Raw genomic sequence first — 26,021 nt, forward strand, 5'->3', positions numbered from 1 at the left:
CCTTACACAGGCTCGATCCCTCAGCTCCGAACAACAACCACCACCACCACCACCACGTTGCAACGCGCCCTCCAGCCTTGGTAAATTGGTCATTGAGCGACGAGGACACGACTGTGGATGGAGCGCATCACGAGGACTGTTAGTATCCTCGTGTTCTGCTTTGCATAGATAGTCCGGCCGACCCCACACTGGGGCAGCGCCATCAGCACGAGGTCCGAGCGCACCACAGAGGCGGCTCCCAAACACACACGCCCGTCACACAACAATGCTTCTGTCAACATCACCAACACCAGCACCCAGTCTCCCATTGTCGCACCACCCGTCCGACAATAGCTCCACTCCTACATCACCGACACCACCGACACCACCGACACCACCACTCCTCACACCCTCCTCCGCAGCATCCTCGTTTCTCTTCCCAAGCACACCAGGGTCCGAGCGCAAAGAAGCATCTGTAACTTGTTATCCTGCTTCTTTCAACGATAAACGAGGTTCCGACTCGGCGGCGAACAACGAGTGTCTCTTGTCCGCACTTGAGCTCAACCCGCCCCCGTTCACGTTCGAGGCCACCGAGGCCACCAAGGACAAGCACTCGGTCAACTCATCGTCCCTCTCCAAGCTCGAGCCCGCATCTGAAGTCGAACCCTTGCTTGGACTTTTGGCCGCTCTCGCACTACTGACTCCCACCACGGAGGCGACAGCGACTGTCCCAGTCGAGCCTGTGATTTCCACCGCTGTCGATACCACAGCGTCACTGCCCCCATCCCCAAGGTCAAGCCGAACCCCCAGCCCAGTCCTTGCCTCTGAGTTACCCCGCCCCTCGTCTTCAATCTCTATCCTTCACCAGGGCCGCCGTATTTCCCGTACACGCAGCCTTACGGAGGAGATTGCCGACGCAGGTGAGCTAGTACCCGACCCTCACCTATCCGACCTCGAGGACGAGCACTGCATTCCGTGGACCGCAGCTCTCGACCTTGACGTCCTGGACACTGAGCACTTTATCCAGCAGACCAACGTCGACTACGATCGACAGCGAGCGTCCATTTCCCCTCGCACACGCGCGAGGACTGTTTTCAGCCCCCGCATCCCCAACAGGACACTACATTTCCGTCGTCTGTCGCTCTCACCGCTTTTCCCTTCGACCTCGTTCAACCCACACATCCCGCGCCATTCTGTCCACGGCCTCTTGACTACAGGTCCTCAACCGAACGTCCCGGCTGAGCACCATTTTGAAGAGACAGAGCCATCTGCGTTTGAGTCCACGCCGCCCAAGCGTCGCCGTTCAAACTCACTCTCGGCTTTCTCATTCGGTCCGTTCCGCACACGCAAGAACGTTGTCAACAACACTTTGACCATACTGGAGAGTGACCCCGCATCCCCCGTGCCCAAAGCCTCGAGCGAGCTCGATAAGTCCCGTTCCCGCACAACCCACGACACGTCGCCCACCCAACGCTCTTTTGCCAAATTGCACAAGTTTTCATTGCCCAAAATGTTTAAGAACGGGCCTGGCGTCGTCAAGCACGTGGAGAAGTCGGAGGAAGTCGAGGAGAATGGCGACATCGTCGAGACGGTGGTCACTACCACGCGCCGCCGTCCTTCCACGGCGTCGCGCGCGCCCAGCGTTCGTGCGCCGAGCGTGTATGCACCCAGTGTGCGCGCACCCAGCGTCTACGAAGACAGTGTGTACAGTCCCTCCCGTGCGCCTTCCCGCTCCATCTACTCTACCCCCTCGCCCCCATCCCCTGCCACGCCCATCCCCGCCACACCCGAGATGCTCCACCGCCACATTGTCGAAAACCTCCCCGAGCAGCTCGTCGCAAACTCGCCAAGGTACGCACACTCGCGGACCCACTCACGCACACACATACCCGTGCAGAATGTGCGCGACTATGATGATGCGCCAATCCCGCCACCAAAGCGGAGTGGCAGTGTCCGCAAACTCCAGCCGATCACGATGGGTGAGCAGCATATTGAGGGAGTTGAGCTGACACCCATCAGTCGACTACACTAGCAGAGTGCCAACCTACTTGAACGGAGGCCAGACGTACATGCAGCAAAACTCCAACACACCGTACGCTGCCCAGCCTAATGTCTTTGCTCCACAACCCGTGTACCCCTTTGCTGCACCACCAGTGGTGGCTTCCGCTCCAGTCAAGTCCCCATCCCCGAAACCCTCGGTCACGAAGGTCGAAATCGAGGTTAAGGACCGCACTGCCCAGCCGGCTGCTACTGAGACGGTCAAGGTGGGGAACGTCGAGGTTAGCGTCAAGGACACGACACTGCAGGCGCCAAAGCCTGCCGAGGCCAAGACGATAATTGAGATCAAGGACTCTACACCGTCTAAACCTGCCTCAGTGCCTGTCCAGGTCGGCAGCCTTGAGATAACGAAAGCCGCTCCTGCGACTGCATCAGCGCCATCCGCGACGATCAAGGTTGGTGACAAGGAGTATGACATTACTGAGAGAGCACCCTCGCCCGAACCCCCCAAGGACACGCTTATCAAGGTCGGCGACACCGTGCTAGAGGTCAAGGACCTGACAAAGAGCGCTACCCCGACTCCGGCCGCGCCGGCTGGACCGGTCGAGCTTGCACCTGGTGTCTCACTCAACACGGACACAGGCGCCATTACGGTCAAGCAGACCGTTGCCGCCGAACCCAAGCCCAAGTCGTCGAGGGCACCGTCCCCCACGCCAAGTGTTCGATCAACGCGCTCGCATCACCACACAGACGATAAGAAGGGCTCCCCGACCCCCAGTGTGGCGTCGCTCCGTTCTGTCGACCTCAAGATCCACGAGTCGCCTGGCGGGTCCCGTGAGATTCACGCCCATGTCCATGCTGCCAAGAAGGACGACAGTGGCAGTGAAACCGAAGACGAGAAGAAGGCCCATGACAAGGCGAAGGAGAAGAAGAAGCATAAGGAGAAGAAGCACGACAAAAAGTCAAAGTCCAAACATCACAAAGCAGAGTCGGTTAGCACGACTGACTCGGGAGACGACACGTACGCCGTCGGTGGTGTCGAGATCAAGGTTCCTCCCAAGAAGACGGACAAAGACGCCGCCGAGTCCGCGAAGGATAAGGACAACGATACCACCCCGACAAAGAAGAAGGTATCCCGTGCCAGTCGTAACATGCTGGACAGCGATGAAGAGGACGACTTGGGTCTGCCGTCTCAGAACAGGCTGCCTTATCGTCTGTGAGTGTTAGCCATTGTCTTGTGCGCAGGGTATACAACTAACCAGCAGCAACCCACGCCTCCCGTCTGAGATTGACGATTACCGTCCCCCGATGTACGCAGCTCCATTCGGTGCGCCTGTACCCCCAAGCTACTGGCCCAGGTACGCCCTCAGTCTCAGTGCCTCCATCGAAAACCTCGGCTGATCCATGCAGACCCGCACCACACCCAGCTCTGCGACCCCTTTACCTCGGTGGACCAGGGTTTGGGCCCACGGTCAGTTCTGGCATGATGCCGGGACTCGGGTACGCGTCAGGACAGCTGGGCAATGGGGGATACTTGGGTGTACCCACTGGCCCCATGCCCATGATGCTGTCCCGACCCGCCATGCCGCTTGCTCATCCTGGGTGGTATCCTGCTCGTCCAAGGCCATACTAAGGAGGTGGACAGGGGGGGGGGGGGGGGGGGGGGGATGAGTGGAGGGAGCGGTTCAGAATTGTATGTGTTTCCTCATTACGCGCACCAGCGCCGTTCGCTAGCATTGTTGTTCTCGATGGGATCGTGGTTAGATCTGAACTCGGTGGCGATGTGTCGCATCCGTTGGTGTTGAGAACAAACTAACAGTCACAACAGGAAGAACACAGCAAACCAGGTCTCACCGCTTCTGTGCCCCTCACGAGGCAATGCTCACTGACGCGTGACTGCCGGACCGACGCGTCATCTCGAACTCGATTGTGGGCGAAGCGGGTCACCGGCCGAAGCTGATGTCTTTGAGGCATGCTTGCCAAGTCTCTCCGCTCCTTGAGCACTCAGGCCCGATAAGCAGTTGCAGTGTCAGCAGCCGCGCTCGACGTGGTCCATGGTGATCCTCAGTCTGGAGTTGATTTCATCGGGACCGATAACGCGCCAAGGCCACATCCGCCGAGAGCCGCGCTTCCTCCTCGGGAGAGCCGCGCTTCCTCCTCGGTGTCTAGAGAGATCGGCCCCGTCCTTAGACTGCGTGTCCCAACCCATGTACCGTTTCCTGGACGTCAGGTCGGACAGAGGAGCCCGAACCGCGCTGCTGGCGGCATCTTGTCAAGTGTCGACGTATCTACCAAGCAATTGCAAGCAAGTCAAGCGCGCTTGGCGAATCGCGCGGCGCGCATTTCGTTCGCCCGAAATCTGACCAGTTGCCACGCGCCTTCAGCGCCAAGCAATTGCAGTCTACCCCGGCCGAAGAGAGCAGCTTCCGCCGTGGGGCCTGCGGGGCACAAGAATTCATTGCGAGTGCGATTATTGGCTGCGAAGCGATGTCGTAAGGGAGCACCGGTGTGCGACTGCGTGGTGACGACAGCTGGTCTTGACCCTAGATGAGCTGTCTCATGATCTCACGGTCTCATGTCCTCGAGGTCTGACGCGTCCTGCGCTTGCGCACACTTCTGTCGGCCGGGTTTGAGTCTCTCAAAGCCTTTTGCACAACCTCCTTCGCGGCCGAAAGCTTCTTACAGACCTCGACGCACATGGCTCTGGTGTACTGGATGGAACTCCTCAACGGTGCAATGACGGAACGATGTTCGAGGTCGGCTGATACTGGTGGGAGGGGTGTAGCATGTCGTCAATGGGATACCTTTCGGGCTGACGGGCCCGAATGCCTGCATCTGCGTGCTTGGACCAAGTGTCTAGAACAGTGCTGGGCATCTGTAGTATGTACACTAACCGAAGCCGAAAGGACACCGATGCTGCACACCACGCCCACACCGGCCGAACGGTCAGAGTGGCAATCGGGCCCAATAAAGAGTGTAGCTTTCGTCAGCACGCGGCGGGGAATCAGTCGTCCACCCCGTGGCACGCTCCCGCAATCTAATCACACAAGAGAGTCGCGTGCTTTTCGGCCGTGGACTGGTTTCACTACTGGTTAGCTGGGCCTAGGTGCCACCACCAAGAACAGGAAACTATAGTCGGTATTTTCGGCCGCGATGGTGAATTCAATTCACGAGGATGGGCCGCCATGGCTCTTACTGGAGTGGACGGTTCACTGGTATCTAATCGCTTTTCGGCCGGGCGGGTGTTATGGTGGACGCATGCTGCGGATACGTTAATACCAATAACGCTGATAGTCTCGTTGCTGTCAACCAGCTCACCACCGTTTTTAGCCAGCGTGTTGGTTGGACGGCCAAGTACGAGTGACTCGACGACCGTCCGCTATCGGCCGTGGTCAAACGGTTGTGAGGACCAGGGACCCAAGCGCCAACGAGTAATACAGGTCGGTTATCTCCTTTGGGTTGATAACCCGGCTTCACGGGGATCATCCAAGCCCGTGTTCTCCGAAGGCAAGGTGCAGTGTCCGTAGAATTACTCCATCATCAGCACTTTGAGTTCGCTTTAAAGTGCCTCTCCCTTGAGCTTCGGATTATCGCATAGTAACATGTAGGTAATGGTAATGATGGTATTAACTCTAGGCCTCTTTGCCCATCGCGAGACGCATGTTGAGGTCACTAGGACCATTGAAGTGTTTGCGACCGTCGATGAGCCATGTGGCCAGACACATGACCATGACGATACCAAAGACAACGACGACAAAGTTCATCTGTGACGCGCTGGTAACGGGGATGAAAGGCGGGAAGAGGAACACCACGGTAGTGACGGTGATGAAGATCAAGGCCATTGCGTTGATGGGACGACGCCACTTGCCCAACGACCAAACGGCGTCATTGTTGTAGTTGTTGAACGCTCGGTCACCGCGAATGAGGAGTAGAAAGATCGGGACAAAGTAGGATATCTGAAGGAAGACAAGCGACGCCGACAGGATGGCGTTGAGGGCAACGCTCGACCCGAGTTCGATGAGACCGAAGCAGCCAACCCAGCCTGAAACAAATAGGATACACCAGACGGGAACCTTGAGTTTTGGGTGAACCGGCTCGAGGGGACGCGAAAGTTTGCCGAGACCGCGATCACGCACAAACGAGAGGAGCATGCGCGAAGCGACGGTGGTAAGCCCCTGCGCGGCGAACAGCATTGAGCCAATGTTGAAGACGATGAGGCACGTGCCACCAATCTTGGAGTTTGTCGCTTGGTAGTAGACCTGGAGGAGGGGACCAGTGGTCGACGTGAGGACCTCGTCCCAGTCCCTGAGGCAGAAAAGAATGACTACCATGAAGACGAACGAAGTGGTGGAGCCGAGAATGACCGCAATGACCATCACTTTTGGCGCATTCTTGGACGGCCGAGGCATCTCTTCAATCATGTGCGTGACAGCATCGAAGCCTGTGAGGCCAAACGTGCTTTGGAGCAAACCAAGAATGAATGCCATCCCGTCCGGCCAGCCAGTTGTGTTGGTCCATCGGGCAAACACGTCCTTGGCAGGCTGGTAGTGACCGCTAGAGCAGGCAAGGAGAGTGATAATAACAACAACAATGCCGACCAGAGACCACAGACCGGCCGTAGAGTCCACGATTGGGAGGAGATGGATGCCAAAGACGTTAAGGAGGGTCGCCCAGAGGGTGAAGGCCAAGTAGAGCAGGAAGTTTTGGTACGGCGCTGGCTCAAACTCTTTCCAGAGGTAAGCCACGCCATAGACAAAGTTGGCGCCAAGCGAGGACGCCGTCGCCACCAGCGCAATCCAACCGGCATTTGCCATCCAGCCAGTGAAGAATGAGAGACCATTCTTGTAGCCAGCGGGAGCCATGATATCTTCTATCAGCATCAACCGACAGAATCCCAAGCAACTCACATGTCCAATCATATTGGCCTCCGGACATTGGCAGGTTGTGGGTAATCTCGGCCCTGTGACGGTGGTCAGTGACACACCGCTCCACGCCGTCGTTTGCTCCACTGTCTCACAGTGATAACGCCATAACCATGGCACCGAAAGCACTGGTCAAAAGGCCCCAGAGCATAGACACTGAGCCACCGCTAGGAAGAACGACTGAGAGGCTGAATGTCAGCTCCACTAGCAGTGTGCTAGGTGTACTCACGAGGCGGACCTGGATGCAAGGAGACAGTCAGTAACGCCTTTGGCGTTTGGCAGTTTGGAAGCCAGCTCCAGCTCCACTCACATCGCTGCACGATGCTGTCAGCACATCCACACTCCGTACAATCAAAGTTGACGTACCAGTCCACGAGTTTAGGAGCGCAAACGCGAGACCTAGTGCCGACAGCATAGAAAAGTTGCGTTCCAGTTCGACTTGGTGGCCCTCGAAGGCAGGCTTGACAAGGGCCGACCCAGACGCCTTCTCCTTGATACCATAGTCCGCTAGACTGTGAGGCGGAGTGCCTTCTTCGTGGGCCCAGACTTGTTGTTCTTTAGTCATGTTGTGGTGGGGATGCGAGTATCGGTGGGGTCGTGAAAGGGATGCCAGTCCTTTATAGAAACGGCTGTCACCCGGCCTTCCGAGGTCGATAACACGGCACGCGACGGCTTGAGAGATACGATGCTCTCGTTTGCGCGCACCGTGTGGGGCCTTTCCGAACCACTCCACGCCACCCCCGCCCCCACTCGTTCAGGTACTGTACACGTCGCATCTGAACAATACAATCGATCGACTGCGCATGCCGCACAAGCGTCGCTTCGACAAGCCGTTGGCCAACCGCACGCGTCGTTTGGCACACAAGCGAGCTCTGTGCTAATCTGGGACGCTGGCCTGTGGCTCGCCAAGTCGGCCCCGGACGAAGCCCCCGCACGCCGATCCTAAAAAAAGCTCAAAATCCTTCGCTAATGCATGCATAACTCGCCGCCACTGTATATATGACGTAGGGACCTCTGGGATCTGGGAGCTGGGATCTGGGAACACGTCCCCCGACTGTAGCTGCATAACGCGTCGCTAGTATCGCCTTGACCCGCCAGTTTATCTGTAGGGTGTGTGCGGCTGTACCTCATGCATTCACTGTTGTATACGCGTCCTCTATCCGTCAACTGCCTTGCGGAGAAGGTGTTCGGCACGAGCACACGCCTCTGCATACTGAGCAGGGATCTCGGGGTCGTCTTGCTCCATCCTGATGGCCTCGAACATTTCGAACATCATCGGACCCTTGAACCCCGTGGAGAGGACCGCCTTGACCTGTTGGACGACACGCGCGCCACCCATGTCGTCCTCGCCGCGAACAGCGAGGCCAGCGTGACGCCCAACAAGAGGAATGGGACGCCCGCACACTGCCCACACAAAGCTGTCCCCACGGGGCGAGTTAGCATTGATGCGCCAGGCATCAAAGTCTGAACCTTTACCAAGCGGGGTGGTAGGAGCCAGGACGTCGGAGAGCTCCACGTAGAAGATCTTGTCGCCGGGAATAGCGCGAATCCGGTCGAGAACGCCTTCAAATTCCTTGTCTGTCCAACCGTTGCCGGTAACGGGGTCCCATCCATAGCTGGGGGCCAAAGGTGTGTGGGCAGTGTCAAAGCAGAGGCCGAGGTTGGGGTGGTCACCGCGCTGAACAATGTCCCACACCGTCTCAAAGTCGGGCACACGCCATGAGAAGCACCACGACTCGTAGGCAATCTTGACAGGACGAGGCTGGCGAGCACCGAGTTCAGCAAGCCAACGCAGATCGGCGGCTGCAATGTCGAGGTCGTCCGTGGCGTCACGGAAGTCGTTGGAACCCACTTGAAGCTGCTCAATGCCAAGCTTGGAGCATAGCGGAAGCCACCGCTCGGCCTTGGCCTTGACCCACTTGGCACGCTCTGTTCCCGGAGCATAACCGTCAAACTGGTTGAGGGGCTGCAGCATGAGGATCGTGAGGCCAAAGGACGCGGCGTAAGTGATCATGTCGGGGGCCTTGGCGTAGAGTGCCGCCCAGATGGCATCGTCTGACGGGTCGGGCTCATCGGCCTCGGACCATGCGGGCGGGCAGGTGGACGCCGGACTGAAAGGTCAATGCGTGCACGTGGAATTCGTCCACTCACAGATCGGGCGTCTGGAGGCGAACCCAGGCCATGTACTCGCCGAACCCGAGCTCGAGATACTTGAAGCCGGCCTTTTGCAGTGCCGAGAACTTGAGCTCCAGCGTGTGGCACGACGCCATGCCGAGCGACGCGGTGGCGACACCAAAGCGGATCCCTTCAAACGAGTTTGTGACGGTCATGGTTACGTGGTAGTCTTTCAGTGGGGAAATGGGAAGCCTTGCTTGTGGAGCTTTATGCTGTAGTCGACATGGTTCTCGGTTGATCGGTTGGCCGCTGATTCGGACGAAGGAACCTCGGAGCTCGGTGGATATCTGTTGTCACTTCATCCGATCATCGGAGATGAGGCTCGTCTGGTGTCTGGACCCGGCCTTGGGATCGACAAAGACGATACGAGACTGCATGCAATCCGCTGGCGGAGAAGCCTTCTGCACAGCGTTACTGGATATCCGATGCACGGTGTTACTTGGTCGACAACTCGACAACTCGCCCCAGCCAACCATCCGTGCATCGGTTTGCACACGCTCATGTTTGGTCCGGCCCCAATGAGGACGCTCATAGGATGGGGCTGTGTATGTCAACGATTCAGCGGTGCATGTCGTTTCATGTCTAGCACTGCAGACCTCTACGGTATCCAGGATGCGACGGCATGAGCGACCAACGACGTTCATGCGCGATGCATCCCCGACGGTGGACGGTGGCGGCTGTCATTATCGCCAGCCACGCGTCGATGCTCAATCTTTATTCCTTATTAATGTAAGCAACCAATATCCTTATCCCTTCAATGAAATCTGCTGAAAACCCTCGCGACGGTGTTCGATTAGTCTATCTAAAACCACTTCCTAATGGCATCCCGTGTCTTGACCGTCAAAGATCAAAGACCTATGCCAAGGACACCTAAAACATCAAATTCATCGAATTCATCGGTGGCAATTTTGGAATTCATCACGGGATTTTGAAAATCACCTCCACATCCGCATGCAAAAACAACCCTTCATAACCGCATCCTCACGTTGCACCGACTTCAGCACGCTCTCAACCCAGCCGCGAATACTCACGATGACTTCAGAGAAATCGGAACGACCGCAATCGGCAGCAGATCAAGATGAAATAGTGGAACCGTCTGCCAGTGAGCTGCCCTTGCTCGTCGATGCCGGCTAACCCCAGGTCGTCTCCTCGTCGGACTCAGTTGGCTCGACCGCCTGTTACCGCTGAACGTATTCCTTGCCATGGTCATTGGTATCGTTATTGGAAAGTTTGCCGGCAACACAGAGGCCATCCTTGAAGGCGCCACTCTTGACGGTGTATCTATTCGTACGTGTTCGCCGACCTACATCGAGTTGACAGCCAGCCATCGTTGTGGGACTACTTGTTATGATGTGGCCAATCCTCACCAAAGTGCAGTACGAGGCACTTCCCGAGATTTTGAGAACGGCACACCTGTGGCGGCAAGTCCTCATTTCCATCGTCCTCAACTGGATCGTGGCTCCATTCATCATGCTGGGCATTGCGTATGCCACGCTGCCTGATCAGCCTACGTACCGCACCGGTGTCCTCATGGTCGGCCTCGCACGCTGTATTGCCATGGTCATGATCTGGAATCAACTCGCTCGTGGAGATACCAACTACTGTGCCATTCTTGTCATCATCAACTCGATCCTCCAGATCGCCCTTTACTCGCCAATGTCCCTGTTCTTTGTCAACGTCATCTCCAAAGAGCACACTCTCAGGTTGGAGTATGGAAAGACCGCCATTGCCGTCCTCATCTACCTCGGAATTCCGCTCGTCGCAGGGGTTGTCACCCGATTTACCATGCTGCGCTTGTTGGGACGTAAACGCTTTGAGGGCGTGTTCCTTACCTGGTTCGGTCCGCTGGCACTTATTGGTCTTCTTTACACGTGAGTACCGATGGCTTCCTCAGTGCTAACAGGGCAGCATCATTATCATCTGCTCTCAACAGGCCACCCGCATCCTTGATAACATTGGCGTCGTGTTCCGTGTCTTTGTCCCAATGATCCTGTATTTTGTGGTCATGTGGACCGGGGTGTTCGTGGCCTTCTGGTACATGAACCGTCGTCACCCCGACGGTGGCTATGGCTACCCCATTGCGGTTGTGCAGTCGTTTACGGCCGCTTCAAACAAGTAAGTTGGGGAGCGTGTTTATGTGTCTGTTGTTGCTGACGTACGCAAGCTTTGAGTTGGCCATTGCGGTCTGCGTGGCCGTTTACGGAGTTAATTCGGATGAAGCACTGGCAGCCACCATCGGTCCACTTGTCGAGGTGCCAGTGCTCCTCCTTCTGACCTATGTGTCGCTCAAGTTGAGAAAGGTGATGAGGTGGGATGTTTCCGAGTCTCCAGAGGGAGTTATTTTGTCTGTAATTGCATAGTTATCCATACATGTCCCATGTCCTCCATGTCACCCACCACCACAGCACCATGTGTCCCACCCACCACGCCGCCACTGAGAGGAAGGCGCCAGGCACAGCATTTAAATCAATTATTTGGTTCCGCCAGCACCCAAAATGGCTCCCACCCCGCGCTCGTCGTGTCCCGAGTTTCCTTTTTCCGTCATGTCGCTACCATCCACAGCATGCCTCGCGGACGCTCCATTGACCGCACTCTACCGCCCACGCGCTCCCTCACAGCTCAACGAGACTACCGCGCACGCAAAGTTGCCAAACAGCGCGACCTCGAAGACTCGGTCGCCCAGCTCACGGCCGAAAATGCTGCGCTGCGCGCCGAGGTAGCCGATCTGAGAGCCCGTGTTGCCCAGCCCGACTGTCTCGTCCCCTCCCAACTCGATGCCGTAGCCTCTGCGCAAGCCCAGCTGATGGCAGCCCTCCATCAGCTCGAAGGCGTCGTGGGTGGCATACCGCCAACGCCAGCCACTGGAGGGAGCTACCACTCCGCGGTACAGGAGGGCGTTGTCATGCCCCAATACGAGAATACAAGGCATCGTCAACACTCAAACCACATAACACCCTCGCTGCCCACCCGCTCCCTGTCAATGTCACCCTCACTGTCTGAAATCTCAATGTCAACCACCGATGCTCCACAGTTTGTCAGCCAGTTTGATCCCAACTGCTGCGACGGGTTGTTCGACTGCTCTGCTCTTCCCGGCATCCCGGTATCGGACACACGTTCCGTTCCTCCTCCAGCCCCGATGGGACCCCCAGTATCAATCGGTTACCATGTCCCGACCTCGACTCGAAACAGGAGCTGTGGCGGCAGCTCCGTTGTCCCCGCAATGGATCTTCCACTAGCACCGCATCCAGAAACAGACAAGTGCTGTCTAGGAATCGTCGACTGCGACCCCCCACCACCCCGCATCTCTCCTTAGAAATCTGTTGATTTTGTGTCCTTACATGTACCACTACTGTCGCTCTGTAACGCCCTCAAAGGCCGTCATCAGGACTGTACGGCCCCTGGTCCCATCGCTCATCGTACTCGTGGCCACGGTCCGCGTAACGCAAATCGGCACTCAGGCGAATCCTACCGCCTGGGTCCGTGTTGCCCAAGCTGGCATGGGCCATGAGCCACTGGTGGAATACGACGTCGCCTGCCTCATTGTTGCTGATCAGCCATCGGCGGCCTTTACCCTCGTGCCGGGCAAATATTCCGGAGTAGAGGGATAGGGCTCTTTGCAAGCCCATCTAATCCCTCGTCAGCCAATGAACACGCGGGTTTGGCCAGGTCGTACCCACGTTTGAGTTGTGTCCACTAACAGCCTCCTCCTTGCTGAACCCCTTCTCAACACCCATACGATTGAATTCGTTGTCAATGTCGCTACCGAGATTTACAGAGTCTTGGAGGTACATAAGACCGCCTTGAGCCGGGTGACAGTCGCCAACAGGCACCCAAGCGGTGACAGCCGTGTGGGTGGTCCGCCGCGGAGAAAGATGTGATCATAGTGCGTTCCCCTGGCAAAACAACAGAACATTCCTTCCATCATCAACCAGGCCGGTTTCTAACTACCACCCGAGAATCCCTTCCGTCCCGAGAGCCCTCAACCTCGTCCTGGCCAACATGCCTTGCGGTTGCGGTGCCATGAGCGGTGGAGATGGCGGAACGCCTGCGGCGGCAGGTGGGTCACTTTCATCGGTGAGCTCCAGCGCTCCTCCACCGCCGGCCAGACCACCTTTACTTGGCCAACCAGGCGGGTGGGGTGGGGACGAAAGCATGTTGCCAGATGCATGAGGGCCGTCAAAGTTCATGCCCGTAGGGGACGGCGTGAGGCGGCGGAGGCCAGGGGAGGCAAGGTCGACACCCATCATGCCCATCGGTCCGAGATTGAGGCTGAGGCCCCCTGGCCCGCCAAGGCCAGCAAATTGACCTGTGACCTCTCCTCCGTATGGACTTGCCATACCCCCGTAGGGGCTTGCGTTGCCCACACCTCCTAGGCCTACACCTAGGGCGTCAGGTGTAAAGCCATACGACACGGCGGTGGAATCGGGCGGTCGGAACGTTGTGGCGAATCCGCCACTGACACCACGTTCCGCAAGGCAGTGGCACTCGCACGCGGGGCAGTGGTCCTCCCTGGTATTGAGGATGCTGACAATACAACGAGTATGCGACGTGTGCGAGCAGACAGTGCACGTTGTTGCGAGGCCCCTGATGGGCTCGCGACAGCAAGAGCACATAGGGGGTGCCCGAGGCCGTTCACACGTTGAGCACGTATCTTGGCCCGGTGGCACGAAGCTGTCATTGCAGTACCGGCACACCGTCGCCAGTTCAAGCTGTGGGCGCCCCATCTCGCCCGACGCGGCGCCTGGCATTCCGCCTTCAACGGTCGCAAAGTGGTACTGGAGGATGGCGGTGCGTCGTCCAACAAGACCTGCTCGGAGGAGCATGTCGGCATACGCCAGTTTCCAGACCTCGGCAAAGGGGAGACGCTCAGGGCGTAGGAGTGACGTAGGAGCCGATATCTCCTCCATATCGAGGGCACCGAAATCGAGACGCACAGAACATGTCTGATGCCGGCGGCGCCGTTCGAGCTGCGGACCAAGAGCGATGGCGTGGCGTGAGAAGGCACGCCGGAGCGGTGACCCGCTGCCAAATGACACTTTTGTCGCGCGAGATCCCGGGACGCTGCTCCACCCGCTCCCGCCAGCAGCCGCGTCACTCGAGCCGGACCGATCACGATCGTTAACACTAGAACGTCCCGTGTGCGGAGCAGTGATAGCAGTGTTGCCGGGTGAGTTGAGTGGGCGTGGGCGAGGGTCACGGCTTTGGCGCTGCTGGCTGTCTCGGCGTTCCAGGATACGTCGAGGTGAGGCACCAAAGCCAGCGTTCTTTGGCGCACTGGACGCCAGTGGAGACGCAACAACCTCGCCCCTTGGGATGATCATGCCAGAGCGTGTGTGTGTCGGTTGAGTCTCGTCAATGACATCTGCTGGTGTGCGGGGCATCGACAAGACGTCAAAGCTTGTGCGGTCGCGTGGGGTGAGAGTCATTCCACGCAGCGAGATGGACGACGGGTTCATGAGAATCTGGCTCCAGCCCGATGTTCTCAAGCTGCTGGGTCCAGATGATGGGACTGGCGGGGTCGTGGGCGTAAGGCTCGAGTGGCGACGGCCGGCAGTGTGTGACGAACCAATGGTGAGTGTCGAAGCTCGGTGCTGATCACCGTTATCTCCGGTGGTGGGGAGGACAAAGTAGTCTTGCTCAGGGGAATGGTGAACCAGGCTTTCATGAACAGGTGGCGGTGGTGCTGTGCGGTCATGTTCCATGAGGATACACGCCACGAGAGCAAGTAGTTGAATGTCGGCGTCATCCATGAGTCGGTCGAAGAGCATATCAATCACCGTTCGTTTGCGTTCCATTTCACGCTCCCACATGACACGATCACGACGGGGGTCATCCTCACGCCGGAGTGCTGGATGGGAAGAGTATGGTGGTGGCGGGTCGTGCAGGAGGGCACGGAGAGAGGCCCAGATCTCTGCGTGGTCCAACCGTTTCGCATCAACAGCGTACACGAGGTTGGCGTCAATGGACGTGGTGGAATATTGAGCGGCAAGAGTCATGTCAGGTTCTTTCACGATGTGGGACACATTGTGAAGTGTGAGGGTGGAGCGCGCCTGCTCGGGCGCCAGCATACCCTTGAGCCTCCGAACATGCCTGCGGGACCGCGATGCCATGGGTCTGTTGGGATTTTCCAAACGACCTAGGGCAGCAATGGCACGATTGAGCGGGGTGTTGAAGGGGTCCCGTTGGCCAGACGGTGAACGCGATGCGGACGTGCGGGCGCGAGGTAGAACTGTCTGCTTGGGGAAGAAGCACGCCAGTTGTCCATTAGGACCAAATACGGCTCCTGTGGTGCGCACCAACATTGGTACATTTTGCGTGAGGGCCGGTGCGTCCGAGTCGGACTGGCTGCCCTCGTCGTCCAACACGCGCCTACCTGTGCGCTCGTGATAGCCCAGCAAAAACTCGGTGACGGCGACGAGACACTGGCGGCTACTGGCACGAAGCTCTTTGATGGTTGACACCATGCGATGGCGTGTGATGGGCGAGACAGTCGCGTTGCGCTCAAGCTCAAAGGTTGGGATTTCCGGAGCGTATGGGTAGTTGGGAGGGAATGACCAGTGAATGCGGATAAACGCAAAACGGTCACCGTTGGCCCATGGACCGTTGAGCGACATTGTGAGTTTGCGGAGAGAAAGGTCGACCTGGCGTCAGCAGGACGGAATTGAAACATGACAACTCACCTTTTCAAAGTTGACCTTTGACTTTGGAAACAGTTTGTGAACGAGCAGCACCTCATCCTTGAGGGGGATAAAATCACTGTTGGCATAGCTCGAATCATTCGCGGAGCCGACCCGCGACATTGACGTGGCGCGGTTGATGCTGAGCGGACGGATACCATCTCCGAGCGTCTTGCTGCGGCTGCGCGAACGTGACATGCTGTCCCCGGAAGTTGATGGGGCACGGCTGGGACCAGCTGACGAGTCCGAGTTGCCGACGTTGGCATTTGGGCCAGTCTTGACGACCTTTGTGAGCCACTCGATTTGGTCCATTTTGCGGGCAGTTCCACCGCCGCGCGTCATGCCGCTCTCACGAGGGTGCGCCAATAGCCGTTGCCTCGCGATACCACTTGGCGCCATTGGCGTGTGGTTGTCAACAATGGGGAGTGGTAGTCGAGATGTGCCGGTGCACTCGCCCGGGATCGCAGTAAACGTCCTCTTTGGGTCGGCGCCCTTGCGCGAGACTAGGACTGTGATGGGAGTGCCGCGCTTGTAACCCACACGCTCACACACTTCACGTGGAACGGGCCACACGCGCAGTTTGCGGTCCTTGCTCCAGGTGACGAGTTGAAAATCGCGGTCCTCGCAGGCCATGTCGTCGCCTCCGCGGACGCGCCACACAAACTCTTTGACCTGGTTCTGTGCGCCCTCGAAGCGTTCGACAGGAATGTCGCCATTGGCGCCATACATTTCCAGGGCTGTCTCGCCACGCTGTGGAAGTGAGAGGACACCGTTTCCAAAGGGGAGGTTGCGTGCTCGCCACACGGGGTACTCTGTCACAATTGTGCGTGCGACATAGGGCTTGTCGGCTGGGTCTTCGCCGTCGAGCCGTCCGAGTTCTGGCAGGTGCCAGGTCTTGATGGTCTTGTCAAGGGAACAAGTGACGAGTTCCTGCGCTACGCGCCTGTCCCAGTCAATGCCGTAGATCTTTGCGTCGTGTGCTTTGAGTACGGATAGAGGGATAGAACCCTTACGGCGGTCCCAGACAATAACCTCCTTGCCGTGCGCGGTAGCAAGAATATGTTCCGCACGACGGTTCCACTTGACTTGGGTTCCCGCCGCACCCCATGCTGACAAGCGCATGAACGGCCTGGAACAACCCATGCGGAGGTCCCATCCGCGAATGCCTGCGTCCATCGCGACAGTTGCCATGAGGTTGGGATCGATGGCGTGCCAGTTAATGTCCGTGATCGCGCGCTCGTGTGCGTCCACGCTCTGGAACAGGGGCACCTGGGCCGCGAGGTCCCATACCAACAGCTTTTGGCTCGAGGTTGACAGGATGAGGTTGTCTGTTACTGCGTGCGGTGACCACTGGCAGCTGGAATGTGTTAGCCCAGCCGACCCCCCCGGTGTTCAGCTACCCACTCGGCAATCTGCCATGTTCCTCCTTGTGGGACAAAGCGAGGAGCAGACTCGAGGTTCTTGAGGTCGAGAATGTACAGGCCCTTGCGTGAAGCCAGACATACATCGCGCGAGTTTGGCGAGATGGAGAGGCTGCCCACGGGCTGGTTGACGGTAATGGTTGCACCTTCCCAGAATGGATCCTCCCTCAGCAGCGACCCACTCAACAGGGTCCCTGCAGCTGCCGTGAGGTTGGTGGTCCCGCGGTCGAGCCTGGGACGCAATAGAGTGCGTGGACTGACGGACATGAGCGGCGGGATGCTGGACGGAGGACCTCGTGCGCCGTTACTGCTGCTGCCGCCGACGCCGCCGACGCCGCCTGCGCTGGTGCTCGAGCCGCGTCTGCTGGATGGGCCGCTCGGGGGCAAGGGCACATGTGACGGGGACGGGGAAAGCACCGCGCGCCGCAGGTGAGGCGACGGGCTCGCGGAGGAGCTGTCCATGTTGCCTAGAGGCGTGTCGCTAGCAAGGGCGAACGATGCGATGGAGGGGATGGTGTGAATAAGTGAATGGATGGATGGAAGGATATGTAGGTGACCGGGACGGCCGAAGCAAGGGGACCCGGCGACGCTGCCAACGCCCAAAGGACGTCATTTCAACGTCTCTCCTCCCTACCTCCGTCTTGTTGATTTTCGCGCCCACTCTCCATCCGTTCCATTTCAACCATTCCCGTCCCCGCCTCTCTTGGTGTCTGCCACCTCTCCTCCACGGCCTCTATCACGCACATTGCCTCTCCATGGCGTCGCTCACCCGCCCAGAGGCCATCACTCGCCTCAAGTCCAATGTCGGAGCCATCTCATTGTTGACCTTTGCCCGCTCCTTTTTCACCCCCTACCTCGCTCTCCGTGCGATGGTTGTTGGTGTCCTCGACTCGTTTGCATCGTCCCCACGTTCGGCGCGTGGAAGCGACTATGTGTGGTGGATTGGTGAGCACACACCTCCTTTCGCCTGATGCTGACGGCGCGCGCAGAGACGGCAATCACTGGCATGCTCCTCTTCAACATTGCCCAGGCAGCCTACTGCATCCAGTCCCCCAAGCCCGCTCTCCAGCCCACGCAAAAGGGACTGAAGTTTGTTCCTCTCTCCAAGTCGTCCCCTCTGGTGAGTGGAAACGGTGTAGTGTTGCCGCGGGGTTCAGTGGGTGGCTGACGTCTCCAGACTCGCTCGTACAACTCTTCGATACCCGACATGGTCTCGACTGCAACTTCGGCAGCCTCGCGCAACACCCAACAGTCTCCTCTTGCGCAGTCTCTGTACCGTTCGACTCCCACCCGTCCCTCACAGCTGAGCACTGTGACCCCCGAGCGCGGCGCGGCCTCGCCAGGCCACTCGAGTCTGTCATCGTCCACGGCCCGCGTCCTCAACCTCGCGCAGCCCGGTACGCCTAGCAGTACGGGTCTGTTCTACGACGACACCTCTTCCGCGTCCCCTTCCAAGGTCGCACGTGGAGCAGCTGGTGCGGCAGGTACTGCCTCCCCTGCTCCGACCACCACACGCTCCGACTTTGTGGTCGTCGACCGCGAGGAGCAAGAGTGGATGGACAATGTCTGGATGGGTGTCCGCGGTAAGAGTGAGGGCAAGATTGGTCTCTAGACTAGAGAGTACATGCAGATTACAATGAGTATAGTACTGTACTGTTATGTGTGCCACAGCTTGATGCTCTTCTCAGGCTCGAGCGAGCCCGTGGCGATCGACTTGCCGCTGGGGTGCACAGCCAGCGCGACGACGGGGCTTGTGTGTCCCTCGAGCACCTGCAAGACTCGGCGCTCCTGCAGGTCCCAGATTATAGTCTTGCCATTTTCAGAACCGGCAACGACCCATGCAGGGCGCGGTGTCTTCCTTGCCGGCGCGGGTGCTGCTGACAGTGCGCCGTCGTCGACGTCCATCGAGTTGGGATCCTTTTCCGCATGACCGTTGACTTGAGGTGCTGCCTGGCCGGCAAACACAAGTGCGGGACACGGGTATTTCTCGCTGACATACTCACTCGCCTGGAGAGTCTTGAGGACCTTGCCGTTGTGCAGGGAGTATATGCGGATTGTACTGGACAGAGTGGCCGACATGATGAAGAATGTCGAGGGAGTGAACGCGGCCGACGACCTGGATAAGGGGTGTAAGCTGGGGCTTGGTCTGTGAGAGCAGTCAAACCTACACCGGCGAGTTGGACTCGTTGTCAAACGTCTTCAGACACTGGCCCGTGTTCACGTCCCATAACCGTCTGTTCACCAGTCAGCTGTTGCAAAGGCACGGTGACTCACATCAAGCCGTCCGCGCCGCCGGTGAGGACGAGCGCACCCTCGGCGTCCCACCCGACAGTCCAGATGGCCTCGGCGTGGGCTGGCAGAGTCTGGATGGCCTTGCCACGCCGCAAGTCCCATACAATCGCCGACTCGTCGTAGCTTCCAGTTGCAAGAAGGTTGGCTCGCGGTCCAAAGGCCACGGACAGCACCGGTGCTGTATGGCCCGTCAACGTGCGCAGTGGACCGGGTCGTGATTGTGCCAGTGGATCCATGGCAAATACCAGTGCAGTGCCGTCGTCGCTTGCGGTGGCGAGGTACAAGCCGTCTGGCGACAAGGACATGTCGTTGATGCCTGTTGGTCAGTATAGGCATAGGACATGGCTGCTACTCACCCATCCTATGAGCTCGAAGGGACCGCTTGTGCTCGCCGTTTGCCGCATTCCTGGTCGTCAGAAACCGACCTTGTACATGTACCTCTTGGTGGGGACATACCAGAAGTGAACGTATCCGTCCGCGCCTGAGTTGTCAGTTCAATCGTGGTGTGTAGAGGACATACCAGCCGAGACGAGTGTTGTACCGTCATGGCTGAAGCGCAATGCAGTAACGGCGCGAGTGTGGGCTTTCAGAGTTGCTGCCGGCTGAAAGCAGGCTGCTGATGGCCCTTCAGTGCTTGGTCCCGCCGTGTCGGCGCTGTCCAGTTGGATGGCCATGGCGGCGTGGGGAATATGGAGGAGGAAAGACGAAGAAACGAAAACAAGAGCCAGAGATCAATCTCCCACCCAACTCGCCGGACGCGCCGCTGGGGCCGACTTGTCAATTGCATCATTCCTCCCTTCTCCCCCTCCACCATCCGTACCATCCACCTGCCCGCCCATCCCATTAACCCACCGCCGGCCATGGACGACTCGCTCGTGTGCCAGCGGTGCCACCAGCCCCTCCTTCGCGACACCAGCGTCACATCTTTAACTCAGAGCCAATATGGCCTCATTGCCGGCACGTTGCCAGCACCTGCCCCTCCTTCGTCTCTCCAACCAGCACAGAAGCTCCAGGCGCTCCCACCAGCCTCTCGCCCCGCCGCCGCCGCATGGTCAGGCGCAAACCCCATTGCCGAGAGCTACGTGTTTCTCCCGGACGCACTAGGCGGTGGACACGGCAGAGCAGGCAGTCCAGCACCACCGAGGAGCGCGTCGTCGGTCGCTCCTTCCTCCGCCAGCACAAGCCGTGCAGGCAGCCCCGCCCTCCTCGCCACCGAGCCTCCAGCTGCACCACCCGCCCAGCCCGCCCTGGCCGCCAAGCTGGATGCGCTGCTGTCGTCGCGCACTGCCATCGACCACCCGCTCTGCACGGAATGCACGGGCCTCTTCCAAGCCGAACTGCAGCGCGAGCTGGAAGAGCTCACACGCGAGCGAGACGCCTACATCAACTTTGAGCGTGGACTGCGCAAACGTGCCGACGCAGACAGTCTGGGAGACGACAGCACCGGACTGGTGGGGACCAGCGACGAGTGGGATGCCCTCCTCGCCCGTAAACAGGAGCTCGAGGACGAAGAACACGCACTCCGACTCTCCCTTCAGGAGCGTGAGACCGAGCTCGCGGCAGTCAAGGAGGACGAAGAGCGGGTCCGCGTCGAAGAGGCTGCGGTGGAGCGCGAAGAGTCAGAGTGAGCCTTTTGAACCTCACGTTAGGTACATGGACAAGTTTGCTCACATTATAGATTCCTGACCTCACACGCTTCCCTCTCTGGCCAGCTCAGTCATCTCGCCAATACGCTGAGCTCGGCCAAGACCCAGCTGCTCCTCAGTACCTACCTGTTACAGCATCTCGAGAACACCAACGTGTACAACGACGCGTTCCAGATTGGTCACGCGCCTCTACCGGATTCCAATGGCAAAAGCTCCGTCTCTGTTGGAACGATCAATGGTCTACGACTAGGAGGCCGTCCTGCTGTGGATTGGGAAGAGATCAATGCCGCATGGGGTCTTGTTGCATTGTGCATCGACCGCCTGGCCGTCAAGGTCGGGTGCACCTTTGAGACGTGAGTATGAATGAGGTCTTTGGTTGGGAACTGAGCTGACGACCTCTGGCTAGTTACAAAATCGTCCCCCTCGGCTCCTTTTCGCGCATCGAAGAGATCCCAGGCAAGGGCGTGTACGAGCTGTATGCGTCATCTGATATTTCGCCGGCACGTCTCCTCCAGAACAGGCGGTTCAGTTATGCTCTGGTAGCGCTCCTCGACTGTCTCCGGCAGCTCGTCGACTATGGTTACCGTAACGGCCGCGCCTGGGGCGGTGCGGGTATCGAGTGAGTGGCGCGTGTTTTGTTGTTGTTTAAATGTAGCTAACGGGCGTGAAGAATATCCAAAGACAAGATCAACGGCCATTCTATTCGCCTCCCTGGTATCGCAAGTGGAATGACTTTGGGTTCCATGTCTTTGATGGGGCTTGGCGGGTCGTCGTCTGCGCCTGGCACGGACCACGAGACAAAGTCCAAAGAGGGCAACCCAGACGAACAGTGGACACGGGCGTGCCGCAACGTGCTTGGCGTGCTCAAGAGGATTCTCGTGGTGGAGAGTGAGGCGGATCGCAGTGCATAGACATGAGTAACAACGGTTGTAAATTTGACGACGGCTATTCATCATGGGTTTGTAGCCAGGCTCTTAGCCAGGCTTGATATCGCGAGTGGAATATGCTTTCCTGTTTTGGTATAATGATGATAATGACACGGACAGCCGACGAGTGCATGTGCTGATCATGTCGAATGGCTACCATGTTTACGGGCTGTACTTCGCAGCGTGCTTCAATAAATCCCACCAGGGTTGCCACCACTACCACGGTTACCAAAATGCGGGAGTCATGTGCCTGGTGGGTGTGGTTCCAGTGGTGTCTGCGCGTGAAATGATGCATGCTGCGTGGCCCCTATCTCTCTACACCCTACTCCTCAGGCTCAATGACATTGGCGAGCACGCCGCCGGCCTTGACCTTACCCCAACCGATGAGACGCCAGTGCTTGTCAATGCGACGCGACAGGGCAATCTTCTCTCCGGGCTCACAGCATGCCGGGGTGGTGAGGGCAAGCGAGACCTCGTCCTTCTTGATGGCGAGGATACGGCCACCGGTCTGCGAGGCACCAATGTTGACGAAGAGGGTCTCGCCGACAGCGACCTTGCTGACCTTTGCCTTCTTGCTGTCATCGGTCTTGACACCCAACAGACGACGGAGAAGGTGGACATCGGCCTTGATCTCAGTGTAGATGCTGGGGCCCTGGCCGACACCGGACATGACCATACCGAGGAGACGGTCCGCACGGCAGAGCGCAGGGTCGACGAGGGTACCGACACCAATAAGACCACCGGGAACGGCAAACTGGAGGTGGTTCTGCTCGGCGAGGAGCGAGACGATGCGCGAACGGAGGGGACGGCAACGGGTCTCGCCCTTCTCGTCACGGGTGATGAGACCGGGGCGGATCTCAACCTCCTGGCCAATCTTGAACACACCCTGGAGAATCGAACCACCGGCAACACCGCCCTTGAGCTCGTCGACGGTCGAACCAGGCTTGTTGACGTCAAACGAACGGATGACAACCATGCGGGGGTCGGCCGAGAAGTCGTACTTGGGAGGGTCAATCTTGGCCAGGGCCATGACGACGGCGTCAATGTTAAACTTCAGCTGAGCCGAGACGGGGATGATGGGGGCCTGGCCGGCAATGGAACCCTCCACAAACTTGCGGATCTGCTGGGCGTGGTCGACAGCCTCCGACTCGCGGACAAGGTCCATCTTGTTCTGCAAGATGACAATGTTCTTGGGGTCGACACCAATGATCTCGAGGGCAGCCAAGTGCTCGCCTGTCTGGGGCTGGGGGCACGACTCGTTACCCGCAATGAGGAGGAGGGCACCGTTCATGACGGCGGCACCGGTAAGCATGGTAGCCATGAGAATGTCGTGTCCGGGGCTGGCGTGGCGAGTTAGCGTCACGCACACTGTATACTACCATGTAAAATCAATCCAACTCACCAGTCTGTGGCCCGTCAGCGTCGCTCTTCACTGGCGAAAGTCATGTCATGCAATCCACACTCACCGACAAACGAAACGTGCCTAATCAGGTCCATGCGCGAGTCACAGCCTGGGCGCTCGCACTTGGGGTTGATCTCCTTGGACGAAGGGTAGGAGCGGTAGCAGGTGGGGGGAGGGCATGCGGGGTTCTGGCACTTGTAGATCTGAAGAGAGATGTCAGTGGGTGACTCATGGGGTGTCGAGAGACATCGAATTTCCGTAAGGTGGTCCAGGAGGGCGGCGACGAGGATGCACAACAGCATTGCTCCTCGACATTCATCCCCAGGTGCGAAGAGCGGGACTGGCTCTCGCCACCTATCTGCGACTTTCCCTCTGGCCTCCCACGATGGGTACGCACCTTGGCGTTGGCGTAACCAAGCTTGATGGTAATGTTACGCTCGAGCTCGTTCTTGAAACGAACGGTCTGGACGCCCGAGATGGCGCGAACAGTGGACGACTTGCCGTGTGCGACGTGGCCGATGGTACCAATGTTGATCTGGAAATTTCGTGTTAGCTCCGCCGCTCGTGATGGGGAGAGGAGACGGTTCAGCGGCTCTGGCGGCAAAAGAGTGACAAAGAGCGGACTCTGTGCAGGGGACGGCTGGACTGGGGCGGGAGGAGCAGCAGCACCGCTGCTGCTGCTGACTGGAGCAGGATGCTGCACACTGTTCGCCACCGAGAACCGGGCCGCAACCTTTGCGCTGAGAATCCCTTTTTTTGCCGCCCAAAAGCGCGAGAGCGTGCTGATTGATGTGCAGCTCTGCAGCTGGCAGCCTGCAGGACACTCACGGTGGCCTGCTTGGAGATGACCTCGGGGGAGAGGGCGGTGAGCTTTGTGACGTCAACCTCGACCTCTGCGATTGCGAGGCCGGACTCGTCGGTGAAGCCGGCGCGGGGGTCGTTGACAGCGGCGGCCATTGTCGCTGATGTGGGGGTGTGTGGGTGGGAAGGAAGGCGAGTTTTTGGCGAGGGGGAGGGGGAAAGGGGGAGGGCTGTCTGGGCGAGTGAGGTCGCCGGGGGGTGTATGCGGGGACTATGAGGCCGTTGCTGGTGCTGGGGCCTGTTTTGATGGTGTGAGAGGTATAAAGGTGTGTGTGGAGGAGGCCTGATCAAAACGAGTCGATGGACCGTGGTGGAAAGCATCCCAGGCCACCGCCAGCCCGCCAGCCAGGCAGCGCGCGGCCACACCACCCCACACGCACACACGACCGCCGCCCAGGCAGCTCAGCCATGAATGTGCCACACGGCCATAACGCCGCCCTCACCCACGCCATAACGCCGCCCTCACCGAGAGCGCGCCGCCAGCCGCTCTCTGTGGCCCCGTCGTTGGGTGGTGGGCCTGGGTGTGTGCACAGGGGTTGGCCGGTGGGTGTGTGAGCAGCGAGCGAACATGGTGCACACCATCCACAACTAGTCCCATCTGCAACAACAACACCACCACAGCGACAGCGACACCATGGCCGGCCCAGGTCAGTCCTCCTATAGAGCGCACACACACCCCTCGTCCGCTCCCCTTTACTCACTCCCCGCCCGCAGGATTCCACCCCCACGCACCCTCGCTTCTCCACCGCGGTCTCGCAAAGACCCTCGGCGCAGGCATGTGGTTCTTCATCTTCTACCGCGCCAGGTAAGTGTACAAGGGTCTCACGTTCACCACCTACCCTCTGGCCCCTCTGGCCTCTATGGCAAGATGGTCGATTCAAGGCGTGCAGAGACGACACCCCCCCACTCGTCGTCTTGCGTTGCCGCCCCTGCGGTCCTTCCGTGTTGTTCAAGTGCTGCTACTCAACCACCCGGGGCCAGAGAGGCTTCATACCCAAAGCCCAGCACATCTGCCAGCGTGGTTCGCTCGCCTCTCTCCTGCACTCCATCCGACCGCAACGTCGTCCAGATGACAAGCTGACACGCGTTACAGGCAGGACGGCGCCGCTCTCCTTGGCCTCCGTCACCCCTGGGACCACGGAGACCACCACGACGAGCACCACTAGGTACTATTCAACTACCAAACAACAACGATAACAACAAACAGCAACAGCAACCAAGGCATATATCGCTAGCAACGTAGAGTGAGAGATGAAGCATACCCAGGATCCCACACAAAGGACTCGAGGAGGGCAGGCCCGCGCTCGTCAGACGGCACCGGGGGAAGGTGACGGGGGAAGGTGAGACAGGGCAGGCAAAGCGCGTCTGATCTCTGACTGTTCGGGGAGGGGGGGATACTACACCCTCCCCGCACATGACGACCAGTGTGTCAAGTTCTTGCGTTTAAAACGCGGCAAAGGGGGCGAGCTAGGCAGTTGTGACGAGCGGGACCTGTGTCAAACGCGATGAGAGGGACGTCGAGGGTATGATCCCTCGGCTGTCGGTGTCATCGTTCCCGCCATATGGCTCACCACACTGGGCGAACACCCGTTAACGGCAGCGCTGTGGTTCTCTGGCGTACGCCAGAGGTACATACATTGTTGTGGGTGTGGCCTGAGCGAGGCCGTGTGAGGATGGTAGGCGAGAAGATACGCAGGGCTAGGCAACCTGGGCAGGTGGACA

At 58.7% G+C, this 26,021-nt stretch overlaps 11 protein-coding genes across 11 annotated transcripts; 5 read left to right on the forward strand and 6 right to left on the reverse strand.

The window, feature by feature from the left end:
- Nucleotides 1–265: 265 nt before the first annotated feature.
- EHS24_005527 (uncharacterized protein) lies at nt 266–3,610 on the forward strand (the record flags this gene model as incomplete). Its single annotated transcript, XM_028621050.1, has 4 exons — nt 266–1,958; nt 1,999–3,193; nt 3,243–3,335; nt 3,388–3,610. 4 exons carry the CDS (start codon nt 266–268, stop codon nt 3,608–3,610), a joined length of 3,204 nt encoding a protein of 1,067 aa, XP_028471685.1.
- Nucleotides 3,611–5,609: 1,999 nt separating this feature from the next.
- On the reverse strand, nt 5,610–7,464 carry EHS24_005528 (uncharacterized protein; the record flags this gene model as incomplete). The annotated part of the gene is made up of 6 exons (XM_028621051.1): nt 5,610–6,844; nt 6,885–6,937; nt 6,995–7,087; nt 7,129–7,137; nt 7,210–7,213; nt 7,266–7,464. 6 exons carry the CDS (start codon nt 7,462–7,464, stop codon nt 5,610–5,612), a joined length of 1,593 nt encoding a protein of 530 aa, XP_028471686.1.
- A 591-nt stretch (nt 7,465–8,055) lies between these two features.
- Nucleotides 8,056–9,229, reverse strand: EHS24_005529 (uncharacterized protein; the record flags this gene model as incomplete). Its single annotated transcript, XM_028621052.1, has 2 exons — nt 8,056–9,010; nt 9,051–9,229. 2 exons carry the CDS (start codon nt 9,227–9,229, stop codon nt 8,056–8,058), a joined length of 1,134 nt encoding a protein of 377 aa, XP_028471687.1.
- Nucleotides 9,230–10,106: 877 nt separating this feature from the next.
- On the forward strand, nt 10,107–12,074 carry EHS24_005530 (uncharacterized protein; the record flags this gene model as incomplete). The annotated part of the gene is made up of 7 exons (XM_028621053.1): nt 10,107–10,176; nt 10,215–10,361; nt 10,447–10,945; nt 10,983–11,189; nt 11,239–11,382; nt 11,637–11,907; nt 12,000–12,074. 7 exons carry the CDS (start codon nt 10,107–10,109, stop codon nt 12,072–12,074), a joined length of 1,413 nt encoding a protein of 470 aa, XP_028471688.1.
- Nucleotides 12,075–12,442: 368 nt separating this feature from the next.
- On the reverse strand, nt 12,443–12,865 carry EHS24_005531 (uncharacterized protein; the record flags this gene model as incomplete). Its single annotated transcript, XM_028621054.1, has 2 exons — nt 12,443–12,700; nt 12,752–12,865. The coding sequence occupies 2 exons, from the start codon at nt 12,863–12,865 to the stop codon at nt 12,443–12,445; spliced, it is 372 nt and encodes a 123-aa protein (XP_028471689.1).
- Nucleotides 12,866–13,018: 153 nt separating this feature from the next.
- Nucleotides 13,019–17,634, reverse strand: EHS24_005532 (uncharacterized protein; the record flags this gene model as incomplete). The annotated part of the gene is made up of 3 exons (XM_028621055.1): nt 13,019–15,715; nt 15,755–17,108; nt 17,156–17,634. The coding sequence occupies 3 exons, from the start codon at nt 17,632–17,634 to the stop codon at nt 13,019–13,021; spliced, it is 4,530 nt and encodes a 1,509-aa protein (XP_028471690.1).
- A 293-nt stretch (nt 17,635–17,927) lies between these two features.
- Nucleotides 17,928–18,784, forward strand: EHS24_005533 (uncharacterized protein; the record flags this gene model as incomplete). The annotated part of the gene is made up of 3 exons (XM_028621056.1): nt 17,928–18,117; nt 18,162–18,292; nt 18,350–18,784. The coding sequence occupies 3 exons, from the start codon at nt 17,928–17,930 to the stop codon at nt 18,782–18,784; spliced, it is 756 nt and encodes a 251-aa protein (XP_028471691.1).
- Nucleotides 18,785–18,828: 44 nt separating this feature from the next.
- On the reverse strand, nt 18,829–20,138 carry EHS24_005534 (uncharacterized protein; the record flags this gene model as incomplete). The annotated part of the gene is made up of 6 exons (XM_028621057.1): nt 18,829–19,288; nt 19,341–19,406; nt 19,447–19,780; nt 19,821–19,870; nt 19,921–19,945; nt 19,985–20,138. The coding sequence occupies 6 exons, from the start codon at nt 20,136–20,138 to the stop codon at nt 18,829–18,831; spliced, it is 1,089 nt and encodes a 362-aa protein (XP_028471692.1).
- Nucleotides 20,139–20,324: 186 nt separating this feature from the next.
- On the forward strand, nt 20,325–22,021 carry ATG6 (autophagy protein 6; the record flags this gene model as incomplete). The annotated part of the gene is made up of 4 exons (XM_028621058.1): nt 20,325–21,088; nt 21,143–21,463; nt 21,517–21,729; nt 21,781–22,021. The coding sequence occupies 4 exons, from the start codon at nt 20,325–20,327 to the stop codon at nt 22,019–22,021; spliced, it is 1,539 nt and encodes a 512-aa protein (XP_028471693.1).
- Nucleotides 22,022–22,358: 337 nt separating this feature from the next.
- On the reverse strand, nt 22,359–24,395 carry GCD11 (eukaryotic translation initiation factor 2 subunit gamma; the record flags this gene model as incomplete). The annotated part of the gene is made up of 5 exons (XM_028621059.1): nt 22,359–23,376; nt 23,439–23,442; nt 23,503–23,641; nt 23,836–24,171; nt 24,267–24,395. 5 exons carry the CDS (start codon nt 24,393–24,395, stop codon nt 22,359–22,361), a joined length of 1,626 nt encoding a protein of 541 aa, XP_028471694.1.
- Nucleotides 24,396–24,933: 538 nt separating this feature from the next.
- EHS24_005537 (uncharacterized protein) lies at nt 24,934–25,465 on the forward strand (the record flags this gene model as incomplete). Its single annotated transcript, XM_028621060.1, has 3 exons — nt 24,934–24,946; nt 25,014–25,104; nt 25,393–25,465. The coding sequence occupies 3 exons, from the start codon at nt 24,934–24,936 to the stop codon at nt 25,463–25,465; spliced, it is 177 nt and encodes a 58-aa protein (XP_028471695.1).
- Nucleotides 25,466–26,021: the final 556 nt, after the last annotated feature.

This window comes from Apiotrichum porosum (assembly GCF_003942205.1).
Source record: "Apiotrichum porosum strain DSM 27194 chromosome Unknown scaffold_24, whole genome shotgun sequence".
Lineage (NCBI taxonomy): Eukaryota > Fungi > Basidiomycota > Tremellomycetes > Trichosporonales > Trichosporonaceae > Apiotrichum > Apiotrichum porosum.